General features: G+C 41.1%; 1 protein-coding gene across 1 annotated transcript; it reads left to right on the forward strand.

The window, feature by feature from the left end:
• The first annotated feature begins 886 nt into the window (after positions 1–886).
• GJA3 (gap junction protein alpha 3) lies at positions 887–2,404 on the forward strand. Its single transcript, XM_054973766.1, has one exon. It carries the CDS (start codon positions 887–889, stop codon positions 2,402–2,404), a length of 1,518 nt encoding a protein of 505 aa, XP_054829741.1.
• The last annotated feature ends 20,773 nt before the right edge of the window (positions 2,405–23,177 follow it).

Consider the following 23,177-nt stretch of genomic DNA (forward strand, 5'->3'; position numbering starts at 1 on the left):
CCATGAAAGTCTCTTGGTTTTGTTTAATTCACTGAAAGCATCTTCCCCAGATCACTACACCAAAAAGTTACCTACTATAAATATTTCTGGGTGGGGAGTGGTGGGTTGCAATTTGAGCACCAACTGTGCTTGCTCAAGTGCTGAGCGAACAGAGTGGATATTATTTCAATAACGTGAGTTAGGTTCTGCCGCAATAATTTGGAACAAGTGTTTTTTCCAGCGATGTTTATCATTTGCTGTTTTGTCATAGATTGTTAACATATTTCTATTAGTGCATCCAGTTTGATCTTGTGCATAAGGTCTTGGCTGTTTGATTTAAAGATGTTAAAAGTAACATGTTAAGTTCCAATATGGAATCTTGTGAAGAACACAAGCTACATAGTTTCCCATGATTCCAAGCAAAAGACTGATCACATGGCAAAAGTGTTCCAGGACTGTACCACTGCAGACTGCAAGTGCAGAAATTCAACTCAAATGTCCGTATTCTACTAATGGTAACAGTTCTATATGATTGCCCTAATTAATGTAGTTGCATGAATGCTGCAGGCCCTTATTAAATATTATATATGACATAAGTACCACAACAGCATATTGACAGCAATCATTTCCAATGGATATGTTTACAAATAGTTCATACCACAGTGAATACAACCTATATTAGATATCTAATTCATACATTTACTGTTTATTCATTCTAATCATAGCCTGCATGTTTCCACACCATGAGAAAAAAATACATATTAAGCTGGTAATTTATTATTGTAAAAACTTCAGTTTTCACACAAATATTTAGGCCTGTGTGTGTGATAATTACTTGCCAGTTTCTCAGCTTTCACTCTCTGTTTGTAATAATGCTGTTCTTATTGTAGGTTAGAGATCTGAAACAATGGGTGACTGGAACTTTCTGGGGAGACTATTAGAGAAGGCACAAGAGCACTCAACGGTTATTGGCAAAGTTTGGCTGACGGTACTATTTATCTTCAGGATCTTGGTGTTGGGGGCCGCGGCTGAGGAAGTCTGGGGAGATGAGCAGTCGGACTTTACGTGCAACACACAGCAACCTGGCTGTGAGAACGTTTGTTATGACGAAGCCTTTCCGATCTCCCACATACGCTTCTGGGTGCTACAGATCATCTTTGTCTCCACACCAACCCTCATCTACCTGGGTCATGTGCTCCACATTGTGCGCATGGAGGAGAAAAAAAAAGAGAAGGAAGAGGAGATGAGGAAACTAGTGAATAGTGAATACCTGGGGAGGTCGGAAGCAGAATCTGGTGGTGGTGACCACAGTAGCGGTAACAAAGCTCCTCCACAGAAAGAAGAGAAGCAGCCACTCTGTGATGAGCATGGCAGGATTCGCATGGCAGGAGCTCTGCTACGCACATACGTATTCAACATTATTTTTAAAACTCTGTTTGAAATAGCCTTCATTGTGGGCCAATATTTCCTTTATGGCTTTGAGCTGAAGCCGCTGTACCGCTGCAGCCGCTGGCCCTGCCCAAACACTGTGGATTGCTTCATTTCACGCCCCACAGAGAAGACCATCTTCATCATCTTCATGCTGGCGGTCGCCTCTCTCTCTCTGCTGCTCAACATGCTCGAGATATACCACTTGGGGTGGAAGAAGCTCAGGCAGGGCATGTCCAGCAGACTCCACCAAGAACCACCCATCACCACCACCATTGCATCAATCTCAGAAGCGGAAGACTCGAAACCCACCTCTCTGTCGGCTTTGCCATCAACAGCACCACCAGTGCCTGTTCCCTCTATCACTGTGCCTGAGACTCGCGCCATCACTCCGGTTTTTCAGCAAACCGGGTTGCCACAGTATGCTGAGGCTTTGTCTGCATCCCACCCAGCCTCTGCCTCAACCTCCTTGGCTAGCTACCCAAGGGGGCCACCGATTAGTGAGGAGAGGCATAAAGTCACCAGGAACAATACAGTCTCTACTCCCTTAGCAAGTACATCTTCCATCCCTTCACCCTCACCAATCATCAACTCCTACTTCAACAGCTGCAGTCATGAGCTGGCTGATGAGCAGAACTGGGCCAATTTGGCAGTTGAGCAGCAGAGGAAACTGCCAGTCTCCAGTTCGTCTTCCTCGACCACCCGGAGCAGCCTCCAACAGTCACCGCTTGAGCAAGAAGAGCCCAGTGAGCACCCTCCGCCCCCACTTTCTCTGTCACCTACAGCTGCTACCAACAGCAGTAGCATGAGCACCAGTCTGAGCAGGGGAAGTAGCAGCAAGTGGGATGGAGATGGAGAAGAGGAGGAACGACCCGTGTCAGCTACCCACACCCTGGTGGAGATGCACGAGCCGCCTCTGCTCATAGACACACGCCGCCTGAGCAGGGCTAGTAAGTCAAGCAGCAGTAGAGCCAGGTCCGATGACTTGACCGTGTAGCTTGATCCCCATCCCATTTGCTGGGAGATGTAGTTGATGAAGATAGCAAAGTGTAAAGAAGAAGCATGCCAGAGTGGGGCAGGGGTTAAGCTAGGCTCAACCCCTGGACAGGGAATTGGGGAGGCCAGTATTCCAAACTTTGAAGCTTGTGGTTCTTGCACTCTGTGGGTTGTAGTGGGGAGGGATAAATATCAGTTTTTCAGTAGGTCAGGTGTGGCTGAATCACAGCCCACTGGCCAAGGGACCAATCGCAATCAGATCATGAGCAAGGAGAGAGATTTTCACAGGTGACGGGTGCAGGCAGCAACTAAGAGCATGCTGTTGTGATGATGTAGCCCCAAGAACAATGTTTAGTAAACATTTTAGTCCTCACACCTGTCATCTCACCTGTATCCTTACTGCCCTTATGTTTCCTTACATAGGTTTGCATCTAGAGGCATTTTCCTTCCTCTTAACCCCAGCACCCACCCACATATTGCTTCCATGAACATTAAGCTAATGTCAGATCATTAACTGCATTCTTGATCCTTATTATAAACAAAGTCATTTTCAGTATTTTCCATTTAATCACTGCAGCTTTCTACTGTTGACAAATTGCTGATTTCCATTGCCTCTAGACTGGGCAATACTGGGGTAATCCCGGCAGTAGATTTTAGCATTCATCTAATCTTTCTTTTAATTTGATTCGGCCTTCTTCTTTTTTGATTTGTGTCCAGCTTGAGTGTCTACCCAGTGTTAAACCACAATCACGTGTTTTAAATTCATGTGTCTTTTTTTTTAAAAAAAGATATATGTTTGGTTGCATTTTTTAAAATTACTTCTAGAACAATGAGTAACTAAAGAAGCAATCCTAAGCACATCTATTCAGAAGTAAGTCCCATTTTATTCACTGGAGCTTACTCCCAAGAAAGTGTTCTTAGGACTGTAGCCTAAAACATCTCAAAATGCATGACAGAATTCTGGATTAAAAACTAAGAAAACTGCTGTGCAAAATTATAGGACAAACGATTTTTAAATGAGTAGACTAGTTTGAACTAGTTGAGAATACCTAGAGCACAATCCAGCCACCATTAAATACTTCCAAGTCCCATCGGTTTCAGAGTAAGTACTTACTCAAGGGGGCTTTGAAGCTGCTGAATCCTGTCCAGCCAACACCCTCTGTTGGAATAAAATGCATTCCGTAAAAGCCATAAACAGCCAAGTGAAAAAGTAAAACTAAGAGCTGACACCTAAATATTTCATAATAATCCAACAGTTTCAGAGTCCTTGAGATTTTTAGTTTTTATTTTATTTTATTCTTACAGAATAACAGAAGGGGAACTAAAACGCAGCCATCTCTTTCTCTCTTTGTAGTCATCCATGGCCAGCTACGGTGTAGTTACCTTATCCCATCCCAGCTAAATTATGGGGAGGGATAAATATCAGTTTTTCAGTAGTAAATTATGGATATGTCCATGTCTTGGGGTAACGTTTGATTAATTAAAATGGTGCTATGGCAGAATATAAATCTAAATTAAATAAATGTAATAGTTGTTTTAAGAAATGCAAATGTTACCTTGTGACATACATGCTATTTCTTGGGGGTCGCCATAAATTAGTTGTGACTTAATGGCACTTTACACACACATACTTTTCAGCAATAAGGCTTTCTCTGGAAAGAAATGATCATTTATTCACCAGTGAGCCCAGGACTGAGAAAGGTTTGTGCTTTTAGCTTTGTGCTGCCAAGCTTGTGTCTTGGGGGTGGGAGGGGGAACACAGCCATTTTGTGCATTAAAAGCACTACTTAATACGATCATGCACACTAGTCCTAATCCATATATTTGGAGCAGCAGTTTGGGCATGGATGGACAAACAGTGCCTACTAGTGTGCCAATATGGAGCGCGCAGCATTCTCTATGGGGCAAAGTATGCAGTTTCTATGTGCCTTGCCAAATTCTGGGTGTAGCCTCTTCCCATACCACCACCAGTTACCTAAGTAGGCTTTTGGACACCTGGTAAAGTAGAGCTGCCTATAGAACCTCCACTTGGATGCTTGACTCCCTTTCTCTAACCAAGGAGCCTTGCACCAATGAAAGAAACCTTCCTCTGAAAGAACAACTCCATGTTTCCAAATGGAGAATGCTTTCCTTGGATAAGGGTGAAAGAAGATCAGAAGACTGCCATGGTAATGTGTGTAAGTTCTTGGTTTAAGCCCTGTTAGAACACCATTATGTACAACATTCTGCTCTCAGCATTGTCTGTGCAATTCTGCTGACACAATTGTAAAACCAGCAATGTTGTATAAGCAAAGATGAGATCGGAATGTCATTTCTGTGTGTTTTTTTAACGTACTGTCTGGAACTTAAAACAATTAATATTGTCAAGGCAGCATCATGAGCTTTTTTATCTCAAATAAGTTTTTTTTTAAAAAAAACCAGAATTGCATAAATGTCTTCTGGGAGAAATTCTGTACTCATGTATTGCTTTGTAAAGAGTGATTTTGCCAAATTTTTTTTCCAGGTTTATATTTAATGAGTGATGCTCCTTTTTAAGTATTAAAAAAAATTAGGAAAGTAGGCTGGGATGCAAGATTTGCTTGGAATCTCTTTAATCCCTGTTCAGGGGTAGTTACGAGTCCACTGTCTTTTCTGCTCACAAAAAAGGGACAAGGAAGTGTCCTCTTTTCAAATACATGATCATGCAAAAGATATTTGTGAATTCAATTGGCTAATGGTTGCACCATTCACTTATTACAATTCTACCTCTCTTGGGGGAACATGAGAAAAATACTTTGGGAGCAGATTCCAGAATGTTTTATTCTTATCAAAATCAATACCCAAAACTTTCTAGACACAAAAGTAATGAGTTGAAAGTGATAAATAGTAAGGAAAAGTAATAAGGAAGGTGATCACTGCTGAGTTCAATTTAAGTAACTGTATATGTACAAACATTCAAAAACATTTGTGTGAAGTCTCTGTTTTTGAACAAAATAAACTCAGTTTACTGCTTTCAACCAATTTAGAATTCGCTCAAGAGTCCAATCTACACCTACACATATAACTACTTCTCCTGAGAGAAATGTGTACAGTTATCTGGTATTTTGTTCAGAACACAATTTGAGGAGGGGAAAAACAACAACGTAATAATGAAGAGGTACTCTTTCTCTTGGTTCCTCGTTCTGGAATTTTCATGTCTTGCCTTTAGAGTAACTCATAAAGTAACTCCTATTTTTTTTAAGTATTCCAAGACTCTATATCAATTAAAGGAAGACATTGTTGAGAACAGATATTCTGTTTTAAAATATACTCTCTTTTGAAGTCAATAGACTTGGAAGGGGCAACTACTTAGGATGGCACTGTTTGAATCTTTAAATCTCCCTAACAAGTACAAAATTCAGAAACATTAGCTATATCTAGATGTGAATCCTACTGACTGCAATGGTGTCATCATTGTACAGTTAGTGTTGTTTATTTGTGCATAGATATGTGCTGGGTTCTGGCCTAAATGCTTAACTGGGAATAAACCCCATTGAATTCAGATGCCTCTGGATACACATGCATAGGATCAAGCTGCACGTATTCACGAAATAGTCTTATGGGTGGAATAACATCCAGGTAGGCTGCTGCCTAACACTGGGCAGTGGGGGAAATTTTAATGGGAAAATGGTGTATGGGCGCATCTGTGTATGTGCATGCTGAATTCTTCCTCTCCATTCCACTTCCATCCGGCCTTTCTTCCCAGCTGTTTTACTTCCCATATGAACTGTGAGACTGGGAAATGAGCCTGGTTGGGGTTGAAAGCTATGCGGCAGATGGAGGAAGGATTTGGCAATTTCCTCTACTGCTTTTCCAATGGGATTGATCTCTATTTACACTTACGGACACTTAGCCACATATGAGTGATAATTAGGAAACCTTTAATATTGCTTACCAGTATTCAAAGTATGTCATATACAGTATTATGTTACAGTTCTTAAAAACAGTTTTGTCTGGTAGAAATATTACTCTCATGATTGCAAAGCTACAAGTGACGCCTGACACAGGTTGGACATTTGTCAGCTTCCCTCAAGTTTTGATGGGAAATGTAGGCATCCTGGTCTTGCAGCTGTAATGGAGAGCCAAGCTGTAAAACCAGGACGCCTACATTTCCCATCAAAACTTGCGGTAAGCTGACAAGTGTCCAACCTGTGTAAGGCGTCACTTGTAGCTTGGCTCTTAGTGTGAGGCTGCAAACCTGAGGATAGTTTCCTGGGAGTAAGCCCTTCTGAAGAACATGGGGCTTACTTCTGAGTAGACATGTTTCAGCTTGCTCCCTGAGTTGCCTAAGGCCACACAGTGAAATTGTGGTAAAGGTGAGCTTCAGACAGGAATTTTTTGGAATCAGTGGCTCCAAGCCATGGTAACTAAAGGAAACCTCCACATTTAGAGGTAGTAAACTTCTGAATATCAGTACCAGGAGGGGAAGACCTTGGCCTCTATGCCTTGTGGTTGGCCCTCCCTAACAACTGGTTGATCATTGTGTAGAACAGGATACGGGATAAGATTGGTCTGATCTAGCAGGGCTCTTCTGTTTTTATTTACATCTTAGTTCTTAGTCTGGAGGAGCTCTGCCGCCACCACCATGAACAGTTCTGTATTATTTCTCAAGACTGAAACCTCATTACCTTGCAAATGAAGCCAATATTTTTGATTCAGAAATAATTCATCTTCAGCAGGAATGCAGGTAAACTAGATAAGTGATGTGGAATATTGTTACCCATTACACATTTAAATATATTAAATAGATGCAAAATCATTGAAATAAAGGACATGACAGAGTGAAGAGAAAGGTTCCGTCAGTGCAATCCTAAACAGATTTAAACCTTCTAAACCCTTTGACTTCAATGGATTTTAAAGGGTGTACCTCTGTTTAGGATTAATCTCTTTTTCAAATTATCAAACGGATACCTTGGGTTTGATCAAGAGTTTTATAGTTTTATCAGTGAATACCAAAAATCCCTTAAACATTTATAGCTGCACAGTTTGTTTTTTCTATCTTGGGTTTAGTGAAAAGGTCCTAGTACACTGCACTATTCACCCATCTTGTACTCTAGGTATTTATTTTTCATGATGGCTAAAATAGTTTTATATTCATAGGTTCTTCCACCATTGACTTTGAACTGTTTGCAAAAATATAACACCGAATATAGACACCATGCATCCAATACATAACTCCCAAGGTGCGATGCTATAACTGTGATTGCTGTATCTTGAGATGCCAAAAAAGCAGTTATTAAAGCCAACGCAAGGCCTGCCAGGGTTCCCAGGTACTGTAGCAAAAAACCCCAAACAATCTGAGGATTCCCACAAGGTTTCAGTAGCAAATGCCAGTGTATCACTAGAAGCAATATTCCTTATGCTGACAGAATTTCCTGGCACATTTCTCCTAGGAGTTGAATCATGAGAGGGGATGTAATATGCCATCCTCGTACCAGAATGTGATTATTTCTGAGTTCCATTAAGGACAGCAGGCCGGGGGTTGGAGAATTACTTTGGAGAGGAACTGGAGTTTCTACTTCTGTGGAACCCTCATAGACCTGTATCTACATAACTTTATGTAGCAGAGGAATATTTAGGATCAAATTCACATGTACCCTTCCCCCACTCAAAGGACAGTGAGTGAAAAAAAATTAAGGCATTTAAAAGAAAATCAAATTTATGAACTGAATGATGAAAGGTTGATTTACAATTACATTTCAGTTTTCCTCTACTTTACAATACACATGTGATTTGGGACTAGTTATTCTTCCTTTAATCACAGTCTCTGATCCAGGGAGGTCTTGCATCAAGAAAGATCAGTAAAATTGTCCTTTTTTAACAAAATCAGTATTTTATAACCTTTTAACTTCTATTGATCCCCCCCCCGCAATACACACACACTTGTTAAGTTTAATTGATATTTGTTACTGATCTGCTGGCTTTTTAATTGAAGTGTTTTTATACTCTAATATGTTCACTTTGTCAAATAAGTTCTGTACTTGCAATTTGATTTTCTGACATTCAGTTATGCTACACAATGGCTTTTTTCTCCTCTGTAGGAACAACCTCTGTGTATGAAAAGTAATGTGCAAAAGTTACGTCTATTGCATACTTTATAGGAAATGCCCCGATCCTATTGGTGTATAAAACAAATGTAGCCCTTCACTCCAGCTACTTTTCTCCATGATCAGAAAAAAAAATCTGGCCAGGGAAAAGAAGCTATGGGGCGGTATGTGTAGGGAACATAAGCTGGGGGGCCTGAGGGCAATAAGAGGATTTTATTTGAAATACTCTGCATTTAATCATATTCCCCTTAAAGCCAATGACTTTACACAAATCAAGACACCAAAGGCAGTGATCATCAAAGTAATAGGGGTTTATTTCTTTCTGTTGACACATTGGTAGAAATGGGTAAAGACCAGTTCCATTGAGGGACTTTCAGCTCTAATTGTTTGCAGAATAATTGCTGTTTGTTTACAGAATATAAGATCAACGGTTAATACAAATAATTCTTCAGAAGTACATTCCTCCAGGAAACATGGCACCAACGGGCCTAAGTGACAGGACAAATCAGATCTTGTAGTGGAGCCATACTTTTGTTATGAGTATAAAACCTAAGAGACTGCTTTTCTAAGGCAAAAGAAAATGAAAACAAAACAAATGTTGACATTCTTTCCTCACTGTAGGTTCATTGTGACCCGCTGCTTTATCTGAATTTACCCATCGAGGCAGAAATTGCCTCCTGTGCAAGAGGGCAACTTCAATAAGAGCTCACATAGGTAAAAAGTCAAAAAAGTAAGTCCTTTTACAAGTGCACAGAGCCAGGGTTTCATACCCTTCACTTCTGTAGCATTCCCCTGGGAATTGTCCCATCCCATACTGCTACTTGATAGGTATTTAGCCCAGTCTTTCTTCCACAACACATATCTGCCGCCATAGCTGACAGTAAAACTCTTACTCATTTTGGAATTGCACATTAGACTTTAAATACAGTGCCTCTGAAATTGATTGGTATTATGTGTTTTGCTTAAAAGGATCTGCAGATGTATCTGTCCTAAAGAAGGAGTTCATAAACACTCAACATAAGAGCTCCTTGGATGTAAGGCAGAAGCAATAAAATTTCTGCTTAGAAATTTTTAATTTATTTAAGCTTTTATATTGCCTTTGCCCATAATATGTGTTATAGAATTTTCTTTCATAGGGCTCATTGTACATTTATATGCAATCCAGTGATAGTTAACAAAATCCTATTGAAATCATTGAGAACAGATATACTTGGGAGTGAGTAGTGGTTAAGAGTGCGGGACTCTAATCTGGAGAACCGGGTTTGATTCCTCACTCTTCCACTTGAAGCCAGCTGGGTGACCTTGGGTCAGTCACAGCCTCTCAGAGCTCTCAGCCCCATCCACCTCACAGAGTGTTTTGTTGTGGGGATAGTAACGACATACTTTGTAAACCGCTCTGAGTGGGTGTTAAGTCATCCTGAAGGGTGGTATATAAATTGAATGTTGTTGTTGTTGTTGTTGTTGTTGTTGTTGTTATTAATTTTATTGGAACTTGCTTTTGACTAACAGAATTTGAATCCAGTGGCACCTTAGAGACCAACCAGATTTTCAGAATGTAAGCTTCTGTGTGTAAATCTGACTGGTCTTTAAGGCACCACTGGACTAAAATCTTGCTGTTCTACAGCACATCAAAACAGTTCCCCACCTAAACTGTGGCTAGATAGTATTGACTGTTATTTTGTTCCTCTGCACTGCGTTCAGACTGAACTGGCAATTTTCACCAATTCCCATTGCACAGACACCCCCATCATTCCTCAAGGTCTCCTATCCCCAGGAGTAGTGCTTTGTGGGAAACGGTGGGCTGCAGTGGAAGGGGGAGGCAGGAAAGTTCCTCTCTGCCAAATAAAAAATGTATGCTTAGAGCCTATAAATAAGTTGCATGTATGCTAAAAAGTCTTTGCTGTGGAATATGTTTCTTCTTCTGCTAGTTCTATTTGTGCTAGGGCTCATTAAAAACCATCGATCTTTTGTAAATGGAAGTGCTTGCATAACAGGAAATGTGCTCCACAGCAGATACTATATCTAAGCAAGCATGGAACATTTTCATAGGATCCAAACCTTAATCTGGGTCCAACCCATTGGATTATGTGGGATTCAATCACAACTTGAGCCTGAGTCCTACAACCACAACCAATATAAGAGCAACTGAGTATGTTCAGTTCCTTCACCCATGCCACAAATGGACACAGATATGTAAAGGCTGATTTAGTAAGTAGAATTCACATGCATTGGCTTTTATCATGCTACTAAATTATCTAATTTAAAAACTAAAGGCACTCAAAATGACTCTGTGAGGATATGTAGGTGCTGATTGTATGGTTAGTTCTATGTCTTGTACTATCATGCATTCATTTTTTTAAAATTTATTTAAAATATGTCACTTTCCCACCCAAACAGGATCCCCAAGGTGGTATTTATTTAAAACATTTTATCTGTAATATGCCTTAGTCTCCGTGAGAAAGGTGGGCAATAATGAAGTAAATGTGTGTGTGGTTAACTTTCACAGTAGCACTTCTATGGATAGCACCAGCAGCTGAGATCCACCACCCACACAAGCTATCAATTGCAGTGGACCAAAGTATCAGCCCTAATGTGTGCTGGACTGAAGTGAGAGATGTACGCTAGGGAAGCAGCATTCATAGCAGGAATAAGTATAAATTTATTATAATGTTTGACAATCCTATGGAATTAAAACTATATTATCTATTTATTGGGTTGGTTGTGTTTGAATGTTGCTTCTGAATGGAAAATTTATAGCTATGAGCAGGGCCGTATTAACTCACAGCTGGGCCCCTAGTCTTTCGGGTATTACGGGCCCCCTCTGGAACTTTAATCTTTCACCCAACTACAGCTGACAGCCTGACCCTATATCTAGTCCCTGCGGGGCCCCTAGGCTTGTCAGCCTTATGAATAATATTGCCCTGGCTATGAGATCAGTTAGGCTGTGATCATGAGGGCACCGAAGAACACTTCATATACTACAAAATTCCCATATGCATTCCCATATTTGTAGAAAGCTCACTGATAGTTCATAATATGACAACTTGTAGGAATCCCACAAGCAGATTTTAATGACTTTCCCACCCTTGTATTTGCCTCCACCACCTTTTGTACTTTTATTATATATTTTAAGATTGTAAACTCCATTGGAGCAGGGACTTTTTTTTTGAGGGGAGGTTGCCGATGTAGATCTGTAAAGTACCTGGTACCCTAACCATGCTGTATAGTAATATTATTGGACAGGTATTTTTACTGCGCCCATGCTCACAGAAAGACATTGTGTAGCTACTGCTTCACAGCGCAAAAAAAAGTGGCTTCCGAAATATTTCTTTGTAATACATGAAGTAGCCCTTCTGTGAAACATTTCTTTGCAATGTACAACAGGAGCCAGTCACCACCACAACTTGAAGATCCAGGCCAAATAAAAAAAATATTTATAAGAATCACTGCATTCCACATGGAAAATGTTTTTTTCCTTGCTGTAAGCCAAAGTACTTTATCAGGACAGAGAGATTGCCTTTGAAATCAGTTTACTTGCATACGTAGAAATTACTCTCTTATGGTAAAGATGTGCAGGTTTGAATGCAAAAGTACTTCTTATAGGACAATCTAATTTCTGACATTTCAAACTGGATATATTTGAAATAAGTGTGCAGTTATTAAGCAGAGGATGCATTCTCCCAACTGAATGATGTATTGCATAAGAAGGTTTCTTGTCCCTTAAATTGTGTCTTTTACATAACCAAATTTCACAGCAAAGAGAGGTTTTTGAGCAATGAGAGACTTGTAATAAATGATTTAAAAACAAAACACCCCAGCACACTGTTCCAAATGGCTGTCTTTGAAGAAGTTCCTTGTATATTAATTCTGTGAGAACCAGTTAATGTAAATGTTCATTTACCTCAAATGTTTACAAAACTGTTACTAAATAAACTTTTGTACCATAACTTTGTGCCTTATACATGACATTTCAAGAGCAACAAAACCCTGTGGAGCTAGCTTCTTCATGCTTCCTATTAAGAATGTGAGGGGAAATATCCAGTGCATACAGGTGGAGTTCCTCATCTGGGTTGGAGGTAGACTTTGCACAAAGGAGCAGGTTCAGTTGGTACAGACTGAGTTTATTCTACACTGAATCTATTCTGCACTTTACTCAAGACTCCATTAAATGTTCAGCAGAGTTTCGGTGGGCCTATTTTGAAGGTATTACAACATATGGGAAGCAGCACGTAACTCTTCTGTTAAAAAGGAGTACTATAGCCCCCAGACCCTTGCCTTAAGGGGACCCCCGTTTTGGGCCCCCACTTTGGTTCTAACATGAGCTTAGGGATAGAAAATGGAGTCCGCATCCTGCTAAAGTTAAGCTAAGAGTAGCAGTTTGGTAAGCATCTGGAGCCCTGCCAAGAATGAGGTGTTAAGCAGCAATGAAATGCGGACTCACTCCTCCCTAAAGCCCACCTCAAGCTGAATAAACTGGAGTGCCATTCTCCTCAAGGACTTTGGAGCCTTATCCCAGAGTAACTTGACTGGAATGAATGACCCAGGTCTTCAAGACAATGAGCAATGGACTGACCCCAGCTAGCTCCTCCTCTTATCTTAATGACTATACAGGAAGATTTCTGCCCTGTCGTTAATCTTGTTATTCACCCAAGCTTAGGGCTGTGTTTCTCCAAGCCTCCTCCGGGAAACATTTTTTTACTTTTATGCAAACCAAGCAAACTCCCTCCTTCGATATCAGCCTCCTCGCCACTTGAAATTTGGGTGTCTGTACTATATACAGTACTGTATATCTGTGCTATAGATATAGCCCCCAAATCTTCACAACTTTGTAGCAGTTTTTCCAGCTACTGCCCCTGTGTGACACAGGTTCCTTGGAGACATGAGCTGGTCTCTGTCTCTACACTTCACTCTTTGGCTCTTCACATCTGGATTCTACAGGATTTCCACACTCTGTAGGACAGGCCATATGCTTTCACTTGCTGCCCCTGCTTCCAGTGTTTTTCCTAACAGATGGGTAACTGTTGGGGAAAGGTTTTTGGTTTGCTGCTTTGCAATCTCGCTCTCATTTCTTGTAACTGTTGTTTAATTTGGCTTATGTTATCTCAATAAAAACCCTGTTCATTTTAAGAGCACTTATTCCACCCTCAGTGCTGGGTTGGATCTGGATCTTGGTATATACAGGTTAAAATCCCAAAATATTGTTTTAAATACCTTGCAATACACGTTTGTTCTGGCCCTGTAAGGGGATGCCTTTGCTTGTCACAGGGCCTCCATGTGTATAGCAATTTGGGTAACAATTCATAGTCCTACTCTTGAATTGTTTCAATGTGAGGGCAAATTCACAAATGCATGTTTGTAAGCATGTTTGTAACAACTATGTTTGCTTGTTTATGAAATGGATGTTCACAATAAGTACTGAATGACAGGATGGCTTGCACAGATCAACCAGCCAATCACAGATCAACCAACGTCAGACAGAGATTCCATGTCATCTCAAAACACAGCGCTTTTCAATTCCACTGAAAAGAATAACAGCAGCAGTTCATTTGTACTCTGGTCTTCTGGACAGATTAGTGCCACATTCAGAGCAGTGAACAAAGGCAGAGTTATTATTCTCCCCACAATACAGCTGAGAGGAGTGGCTTACCCAACCACTTAACCACTATGCTACGGCAGCTCTCAATAGGAGTTACCCAGTGACATGACAGATATATGTGTGCCTAAGAACCTTTGCAGTTACCATTCCCTATGTGTTCTCCAGATGGAGAATTTGTACTTCTCTTCCAGAAGCAACATATTACAGTAAATGCTTCCAGAGCTGGAGGACATCAAGGGAGGGCAGGATACAGAAACACCATAAATATGAAAGGAGCCTGTTGGACTAGGTATGCAGTTCTGAGGGTACCTACACCTATTTTTCAGGCGCATCTTACATGTTCACATGCTAAAGTACCTTAAAACTGAGTCAGACCATTGGTCTATTAAGCCCAACATTGTCTACTCTGGCAATAGCAACGGCAGCATCTCAGGCAGAGGCCTTTCACATTCTTTCTGATCCTTGAGCTGGAGCCAATGCAAATTGAACTCAGGGCCTCCTGCCTGCAAAGCATGAGCTTTACCACAGTGCAATAACTGCTCCACCACACAAACGGTCTCTGCCCACATGCCAGGGCTCTGCCTGCATTCTTACAGAAGCCTGCTGTCCCATGGCAAGGGTGTTGTACAAACTGTACAGTAGCCTAATTCATCTTTGTGCACATTTGGAGTAAATTGCTGCTGTCCTCCTACAGGGGATGCGGCTGTAACACAGAACAGGCCCTGATCCACATCCCATGAGACTATGAATGGTACAAAACCATCAGGTGCTACTCTACAACCATGTTGCATGGTCTTGTTCCCCCATAAAATATAGGCACAAGATAGCCTTGAGTAACGCTATGATGTTAGTTCAGCCAGAAGTGGGCAGATCTGTTCCAGATTAAAGTATCACAAGTCTGAGCATTTCAGATTTACAAAGGCAAATCTTAGAACAACTGAAATAACAAACTCTCTTAAAGACGTTTTCTCCTACAGAAATAAACAAAAAGGGATTAGGAAAAGATTAATTTCCACTCCAGTGAAGCCAGGAGTTTCTGCTTTACACTGCTTAATATCAGAAGAAGAATGAGTGTATTTTGTCTAATTTAAATTTCTAAATTTAAATATAATATATACTATCATATTTAGTGACCGTAAGTTACACTGGAGGCTTTTCTTTAAAGAAATCAGCACCATTTTATAGAACATATTCTTTTCACAAGAAAGGACTACCATTGACATCAAGATATAAATATATAAAGATTAATGTTATCATATTTAATATGTGTTTCCTACAAAGGAGCCTTTTCAAAAAAGGGTCTGGAAAGCTTTAAAAGCTTGAACAACTTGTGTTGTTTTGGTTGGTCATCATAAAAGGCATTTCACCGATTGTGATTTGAGATTTTCCTAAATAACAAAACACACCCGCTCCAAATAACTTGGAAGGCTTCTCACTATACCATGACAATAATAATAATAATAACATTCGATTTATATACCGCCCTTCAGGACAACTTAATGCCCACTCAGAGCGGTTTACAAAGTATGTTATTATTACCCCACAACAATCACCCTGTGAGGTGGGTGGGGCTGAGAGAGCTCCAGAGAGCCGTGACTTGCCCAAGGTCACCCAGCTGGCTTCAAGTGGAGGAGCGGGGAATCAAACCCGGCTCTCCAGATTAGAGTCCCGTGCTCTTAACCACTACACCAAACTGGCTCTCCATGGCTCATGGCTCATGGGCCCTAGTCTGACACGATCAAATAGTATTAAAATAAAAATAATGCACTGGTGTATTGTGTAAAGATTACAGTGAATATGGTTGAGTTGCTGGATACCTCAAAACCAGCTGTATTTATTTTTCCTATGGCTTTTTTTTTTGAAGAGGGAGTGGATTGCACGTTGCACAAACTGCAGACGCAAGCAGCCAGGACGGGCTAACTTAAATAAACTGGGTCTCAACTAGAGATCATCTTGGGAAAGTCATAGCTGTGAGAAGTTGTGGGAAAGGACAAGCCAATTCAACTGGAAAAAATTGTGTGTTAACTGACTGTTTTCACAGTCTGTGTTACTTGGCTACCACAGCAGCTTAAAACAAGCTACATATTTCTCACTCATGCAACACTCAATGACCATATTAGCCATTAGGAATAAGCTTTAATCCCTTTCTCCCCTTCCAAGGCAGAATGGGCTTTCTTTGTCAATTCTTCATGCTCTTATGTCTCAAAACAGTCATGCATTTGAATTATAAATGTAATTGCAGCAGGGGTCACCATTAAGAAATTATGAAGTGCCATGATTTCTTCTGGTTTACACTGGCTTCTAAGAGCTTATCTGCATATGAGATTACTACATGCTCAGTTAGTGTATGCCTTGGCAAAATGTCCTATATCTACCATGAGGGCAGGCATAGAATGTGTATAGGTGGTAGAACAACACTTGAGGGGAAAATGTATGCCTATATCTTTAAAAATACACAAAAAATGTGCCATAGCAGACATTCCAGAAGTAGACTTTTTGCTGCTACCCCCCACCTCCAGAATTCCTCTTCAGAAAGATTTCAAAAGTGTAATTCATACATTACAGAATATACAACTTGATTCTGGGGCCTCTATCCTGTGCTAGAATCACAGTCCAGCATGAGTTGCATGCTCTCCGCAAAGCCTATGTGTATGGTGCCCAATTCAGATCAGGATGTTGGTGCAGTTTTAGAAGGGGCTTCCACCTTCTACTTGACACCATTTTCCTGATCTGCAATGGTCTTGGGGTGCACTATATCCAAGGGAACACACAGGTTTCCCTGGTAGGCCAAATATACCTCTGGGACTGTTTGGAAAAATGACACTGGGTGGGTTGCTGGCTAAAGTCCCCTCTCCATACGTTCTACTCTTCTGATCAGAATCAGGAATCACATGCATAGCAATTTAGGAGATCCCACTATTTATGTATGATACAGGGTGGGAACCCCAGACCAAACCTGTGTACTCCATAATATGTGAATCATTCTCCCTGTATCATGTTTATAGGTTCAGGTTTCAAACGCTTTTCTATATAATGAAGATACAAAGCTATAAAGAGTTACCACTTCACCTGCTGCATGGTTATTTTTTTCCACTTCCCCAACAAACTCCTATAGTGGATAATCAATCACTTTCCCTGCACCTTCAAGAGAGAATACCCGTATTTATTTTCTGCTGATTGAAGGCTACAAATATGCAGACTCCTACAACTGTTAGTTTATTAGCCTCTAACAAATGTGCACAGAAATAAACTGACTTGCCATGGCCAGTTGGCTAAAATTGTATTGAAAATCTAGTCAAAATGGGAAGTGGATTTTTAATATCCAGGTACCTCTAGCAAATGGCGACATAGCAACAAAAATAGTTCTTACTGAGGCTTAATTTTGTGGACAAAATGAGCCTCAATAGATACCTTCTTTCACATTTTGGTTCCTTAATAGGTAGTTGCCTTGATTTGAAGTTTTGAAGACCCAGAAATTTTATTGATTTTCAGTGGGCACTGTAAGACAAACAGGCAAGTCTCTGAAAGCCAGTTTAGGTGCTACTGCTTTGTGTAGATGGCCAAAAAGTCCACAGTCATTTCCAGACAGGCTCTTTGTCTGCAGTAGCATGACCTGCAAAAAAAAAGTTTCAAATAGTTCTTGTTGCTTTTGCTGTCCAATAGCTAGAATATACATACTAATGACAGCCTAGCCCTGGCACCATGCTGATTGACGGTGATGGACATTTTAATGCAGCTCCATCATTGGCAAAAACTTCTTGGAGCCAAAGCATTAAATACTTTTTTACTCTTGAGCTATCACATCCATGGCCATTTTGAGAAGTGAATCAAAGCAGGATGTGTGTGCTTGTGTGCTTTGTGCACTCATTTGACAATTGGAGGACAAACCTACTAGCAGTGATTCCTCTCTCTCTCTCTCTCTCTCTCTCTCTCTCTCTCTCTCTCTCTTTCTCTGAAACCTCCTCAGGGTATGGAGTACCCTGCCCTCATACGAACTGGTGGTGTGATACTGTCCCAGACACTCTGACCATTACACTGCGCTGTCCCTTTCTTCAGGCCCTCTCCCAGTCTAGCTCACCTCACAGGGTTGTTGCGGGATAGAACAGAGGAAAGGAGGAAATAGAGCAGAGGAAATAGATCCACATAGAGCTCCTTTGAAGAAGGGTGGGATAAAAAGTCAAGATAGTCCATCCTGCCATATGTGGTCTACTATAACTGACAATGACTCCATTATTTCAGGACCTTCCTTTCTTATTGAGATGAAATGCTATTTTTGTTCTGTTTTTGTTTTCTGCTTCAAAGCCATAAATACTGGATCCAGCACTGCTGCTACTGAAGCAAGTAAATGCAGATACAAAGAAGGCCTTCTCTCAACCCAGAAGTGCTGTTTTCACATGCGCTCCAGGAGATCGCGCAAACTCACAGCATGAAGCGTCTTCCTAGCACGATCCCCTGGCACGATTCCCTTTAATGGCCCAATGAAGTCAGAAAAAGGCCATTAAACGGGATTGTGCCCGGAAATTGCACTAGAAAGACGCTTTTATGCTGTGAGTTTCGTGCAATCTTCTGGGCGCGTGGCCCTGTGAAAACGGCCCTGGGGGGGGGAAAACAACAACTTACAGCCCCCTACCCTGGGCACAGCCAATCTGGCCACCTGGTTTCAAACCACAGCAACAGGGAGACCAGACTGCGGTACTGCACTCTACGTAGGTCTCCCCTCAAAGTCAACTCGGAGACTGGAGTTGGTGGAAAACACCAAGCTCATTTGCTATCAGGAGCTAGCAGACCATGCATATTACTCCCATTCTGTAATCACTCCACTGGCTACCTATCAGTTACAAGGCTCAATTCAAAGTTTTGACTACCACAGATAAAGCTTTTCATGGCCTTGGCCCAGCATATCTATGGGACCGCCTCTCGCCCCCTATGCTCTGCCACAGCCAGGCCGTCGTCACATGGGCCCTTATTTCGTCAGTTTTGCACTAGAAATCGTTTCTTCTGTTAATGTTATTAGAACAGATTCTCCCATCTTTTGACGACTGCTTGCGCTTCCAGTCAGTCACATTAAAAGGGAAAAGCGCAATTCGATGGTCAGCCAAAGTGCCTCCGGAAACGGGGCCCTAAAAATCCCACCCCCCTTAAAAAAAAATTTTCCCACATATTTGTGTTATATCACTCTTCTATTATACAATGTTGTGCTGGGCCAACCCAAAAGCCAACCGTGATAGGTAGCAGAGGTTTCCCGCCCACGGCAGAATAGCGCTATAGCGCTATAAGGCTGACTTTAAAAAAAAAATTACTTTGAGGCTTAATTGCGGGTCACGCTGGGGCTTGTGGGAGTGTAGGGCAGGAGAATCAGAGTTAGGTGAGACAGATGATCGGGGAGAGTGAGCGTTTTGGTGTTGCAAAGCGTTCATAGTCGATCCAGGGCATTCACATGGAAGTGGATAAAGACGACATAAAGAGTCACAAAGCGTGAATTGGGGAGAATGGCGAAATCGCAAGAGAGCCGGAATAAGGTGAGCATTCAGCAGGAGATGGCACTAGTTTGGCGCTAAATTTATGGCCGTGTGACGATGGCCCCACTTCACTCATCTGAATAGGGCCTTCTGCAGATACCACCCTGCAAATGAGAAAAATCTACAGCTGCCCATACATGTCCTTTCTCTATGGAAGAGGCTGCCTGAGGAAGTCAGGAAAGCTCCCACTTCTGCAAATTATGCAAAACTGAATTGTTTAGGAGGGCTTTTTCACTCAGGTAATAGGGCTGTGTTGTCAGAGAGCTGCTGTAGTTAAGTGGTTTGGCTGCAAATCAGCACTCTACTGGTTTGAATCCCACTACTGCCATGAGCCACTCTTCTCAGCCCCAGCTGTATTGTGAGGATAATAATAGCATCGACTTGTTCATAATTCTGAGTGGGGCACTAATCAGCCTATAAGAGCTGTATATAAACACATGCCTTGGTAAAGGGACAGGGATTGCAGACTCTTCCACTGGGTACTATCTATTGATATAGATATGCTCCCAGTTTCCACGTTGTTAGAGATGTCATATTAATCTTTACTGTTTGTTTCAGAGAGGTTTCATCTCTGTATTCAGCTTTATGCTGTGTTCAAATTTCTACAACCCATACCTATTGTATTTGTTCACTACATGTCCTAGCTGTTGATCTTATTGATTAGCACTGTGTAATCCACCTTGGCTCTCTGTGAGAAAGGCAGACTATTAAATAAATAAATTCCTCACTATCACCTTTCTCAGTTCCTTGGCCTTTAGGGTGACCTAGGTCCCCAGTAGATTGTCTACCCTAATCCCCCGGGAGATCTGCCCAGTGGGTGGTGGTATATTGCAACAACTACAGCAAAAGCAGGGAGGGAGATTTCAATGAGTTTCCTTCCCAACTTCTTGCCCTTCCTCAATCTTTGGTAATAGCGCCAGCTCTGAGAATATCTTGATACTCAAGAGGATTGGGTATGTTCTGTTTGTTTGTTTTTAACTTGAGCAATCCCCCAGGGACTGCAAGGAGGCCAGATACACTACAAAGTGTTCAGAAATATCCTGTAGATGAAATTAAATGCACTGAAGCAAAATTCACATATATCGTTATACGAGGAATTTTTCATTTATTATTATACAAAAAATATTTCCATTCATATCCAAGAGACCTCCCTCCTTTGTGTTTTTAACTTGAATCATAGATTCTCCCATAACCACTCTCAGAAGTCTTTGGTCAAGAGGCAGGATAATAAATGTTTCGAATCTTTCCTGGATTTATTCATCTCTTCCTGTTATGCACTTTTTAAATTCTTATGAATTTTATCTATTTTATTCTTCAGTTCAGTCATGAACACATTTGTTTACAGAAGGACGAGACAGATATTCCCTCAACAAGATGTCAAAATAAGTTTGCCAAGTTTGATAAAAACCCAGTGCAGTTTTGGAAATGGGGAATCCTTTGCATGGTTCTCTGTATGCCAGTGTTTGAACACTATGGTGTAACGGTTCCAAGATATAATATATACCAGTATTACTATAACTTTGATTTTTCCAAATTAAAACCATAGCAAACAAAACTTTACCATTCTTCTATTCCTTTTCTTACACCTTGTGGGTTTTTTCATTATTTTTATACAAACAGTATCAGAATTACTACTAAACCACTTTAGAATTTCCTCACCGCCTTCTGTTCTAAATTTAGCTTCACCACACACCTCATGGCCGCTATTCCTTTTGCATCTGTTGCAACTCAGTTTGGCTTGGAACATTATTTGCCATGGCACACTTAACTCATGCAGTTCATTGTGGAATCATGTGATCAAGATGAACACAAAGTCCTTTTTAAATGGAAAAGATCTGAGGCATAGAATAGTTCGCTCCATTTGAAACAACAGTTGTGCCAAAAATGATACGTTCGCTGTGGCTTGGGTCCTGCCTAAATGTTCTGTGGAAGATTGGATGATTTCCCCTCTTCTGTGATGGATGGCTGACTCCCTTTCCAACTATTCCTGGGGGTTCCTCTGTCCCCAAGAAGCAGCATTTTGGATTGTAGTAGGAAAAGGGGACAGAAGTTTTTTTGGCCACAGAAATTTTAGGATGGATCCAGTTCTATAATTCCTTCTCTCATCAGGTTGATCCACACACACTCTTGTCATCTCGTAACTTGATGTTTTGTCACACAGTAACTGCTCTCTGCTGAACTTGTTAATTGCTTCCATTCCTTTCACGCCCCCCACCCCACCCAAGCGAATTCAACAAGCAGGGCTGTGTTTGCAATGGCCAGTTCATGTATGCAAACCCCCTCAAAGGCATACACAAGAAGAGAGGAATGTGCATTTAGAACTGTCGTGGGTCAGGATAAAAGAAACATGTCAAGTCAAGAGCACAAATTGCAACTTGAGCATCTTTGCCTACTGCCCTGTCAGCAAATATATTAAACACTCTGAACACACAAGCAATGCAACAAAATGTGCATCATGGTACCACACATAGTTACAAATCCATACCTTTGATGACACAAACGTTGATGTCAATATTTAGCAGTTATTTATATTTATACCCTGCCTTTTTCCCTACTGGGGTCCAAGTGGCTTATATCATTCTTTCCTGTTTCATATATCCTCAGAAATAACCCTGTGAAGGAGGTTAGGCTGAGATTGACAGGCCCAAGTTCACCTAGCAAGCTTTCATGGATGAATGGGGATTTTAACATGGACCTCCCAGATCCTAGTCCAACACTCTAACCCAGGGGGCCTCAACCTTTCTGTTCCTGTGGGCTCTTCTGGAGATCTAACATGGGCTGGTGGCTGCAACCGCAAAATGGTTGCTTCAGGAGGCGGAGCTAACTACAAAATATCAGCAAGTGACATTATGCATAACTAACTGTAATTCATTATCACAGACAGAAGCTGTTTAATGGATGCCTTTAAAAATAAAGACATTGTTTAAAAATATTTCCTTGCATACAAACACAGCAATGCAGTGAAGATCCTTGTGCTGTGGAGGCAACTGTTGCTGAATTTTTTTTTTAAATGTGTGTAATCAGATCTCCAATGGCCAATGAGAAGCCCTGCTAGGCAAAAGCCCCACCCATTTTCTGAAAACACTTGGCAGGCGCCAGGAAAGGTGTCACTGGGTGCCATGGTACCCACGGGTAACATTTGGACACCCCCTACTCTACACCATGCTGGGTTTTGAACAGAGTGCCTCTGTTATGATCTTCACTTTCTTTAGGGTGGATTTTGTTTTAATCTTTCCCTTCACACTCTCTGGGTAGTTAGCTGCCACTAGGAATATTAAATTCCAATATTTTTACTTCGACAATACATTTTTACTTAAGTTTTCCCTTTGGTAATGTGTTTAAGCGTCAGGCTCCTTCGTGGTTCTATGTGGCCCTGAGGATATGAATGGGATATAGCAATGACAGCTACACTGGGATATAACAAAACAAAATAAATGTTTATTTTTCAAGAAGCGTATTGGTTTCATAAAAGTAGCTCTTAGTTCTTAAAGTTACTTTCTATAAACTCATTCACACAGATCCCTTCTAAGGCTTCACACACAGTTAGCCTCCTTCACTAGACTCAATAGTTCTCTCACAGAAAACTCCTCAGGC

Source organism: Eublepharis macularius, chromosome 3, assembly GCF_028583425.1.
Source record: "Eublepharis macularius isolate TG4126 chromosome 3, MPM_Emac_v1.0, whole genome shotgun sequence".
In the NCBI taxonomy this organism is placed as follows: domain Eukaryota; kingdom Metazoa; phylum Chordata; class Lepidosauria; order Squamata; family Eublepharidae; genus Eublepharis; species Eublepharis macularius.

What these genes read in the sequence shown, in the direction of transcription:
- GJA3 (XM_054973766.1), top strand. Translation starts at nt 887, where the DNA reads ATGGGTGACTGGAACTTTCTGGGGAGACTATTAGAGAAGGCACAAGAG.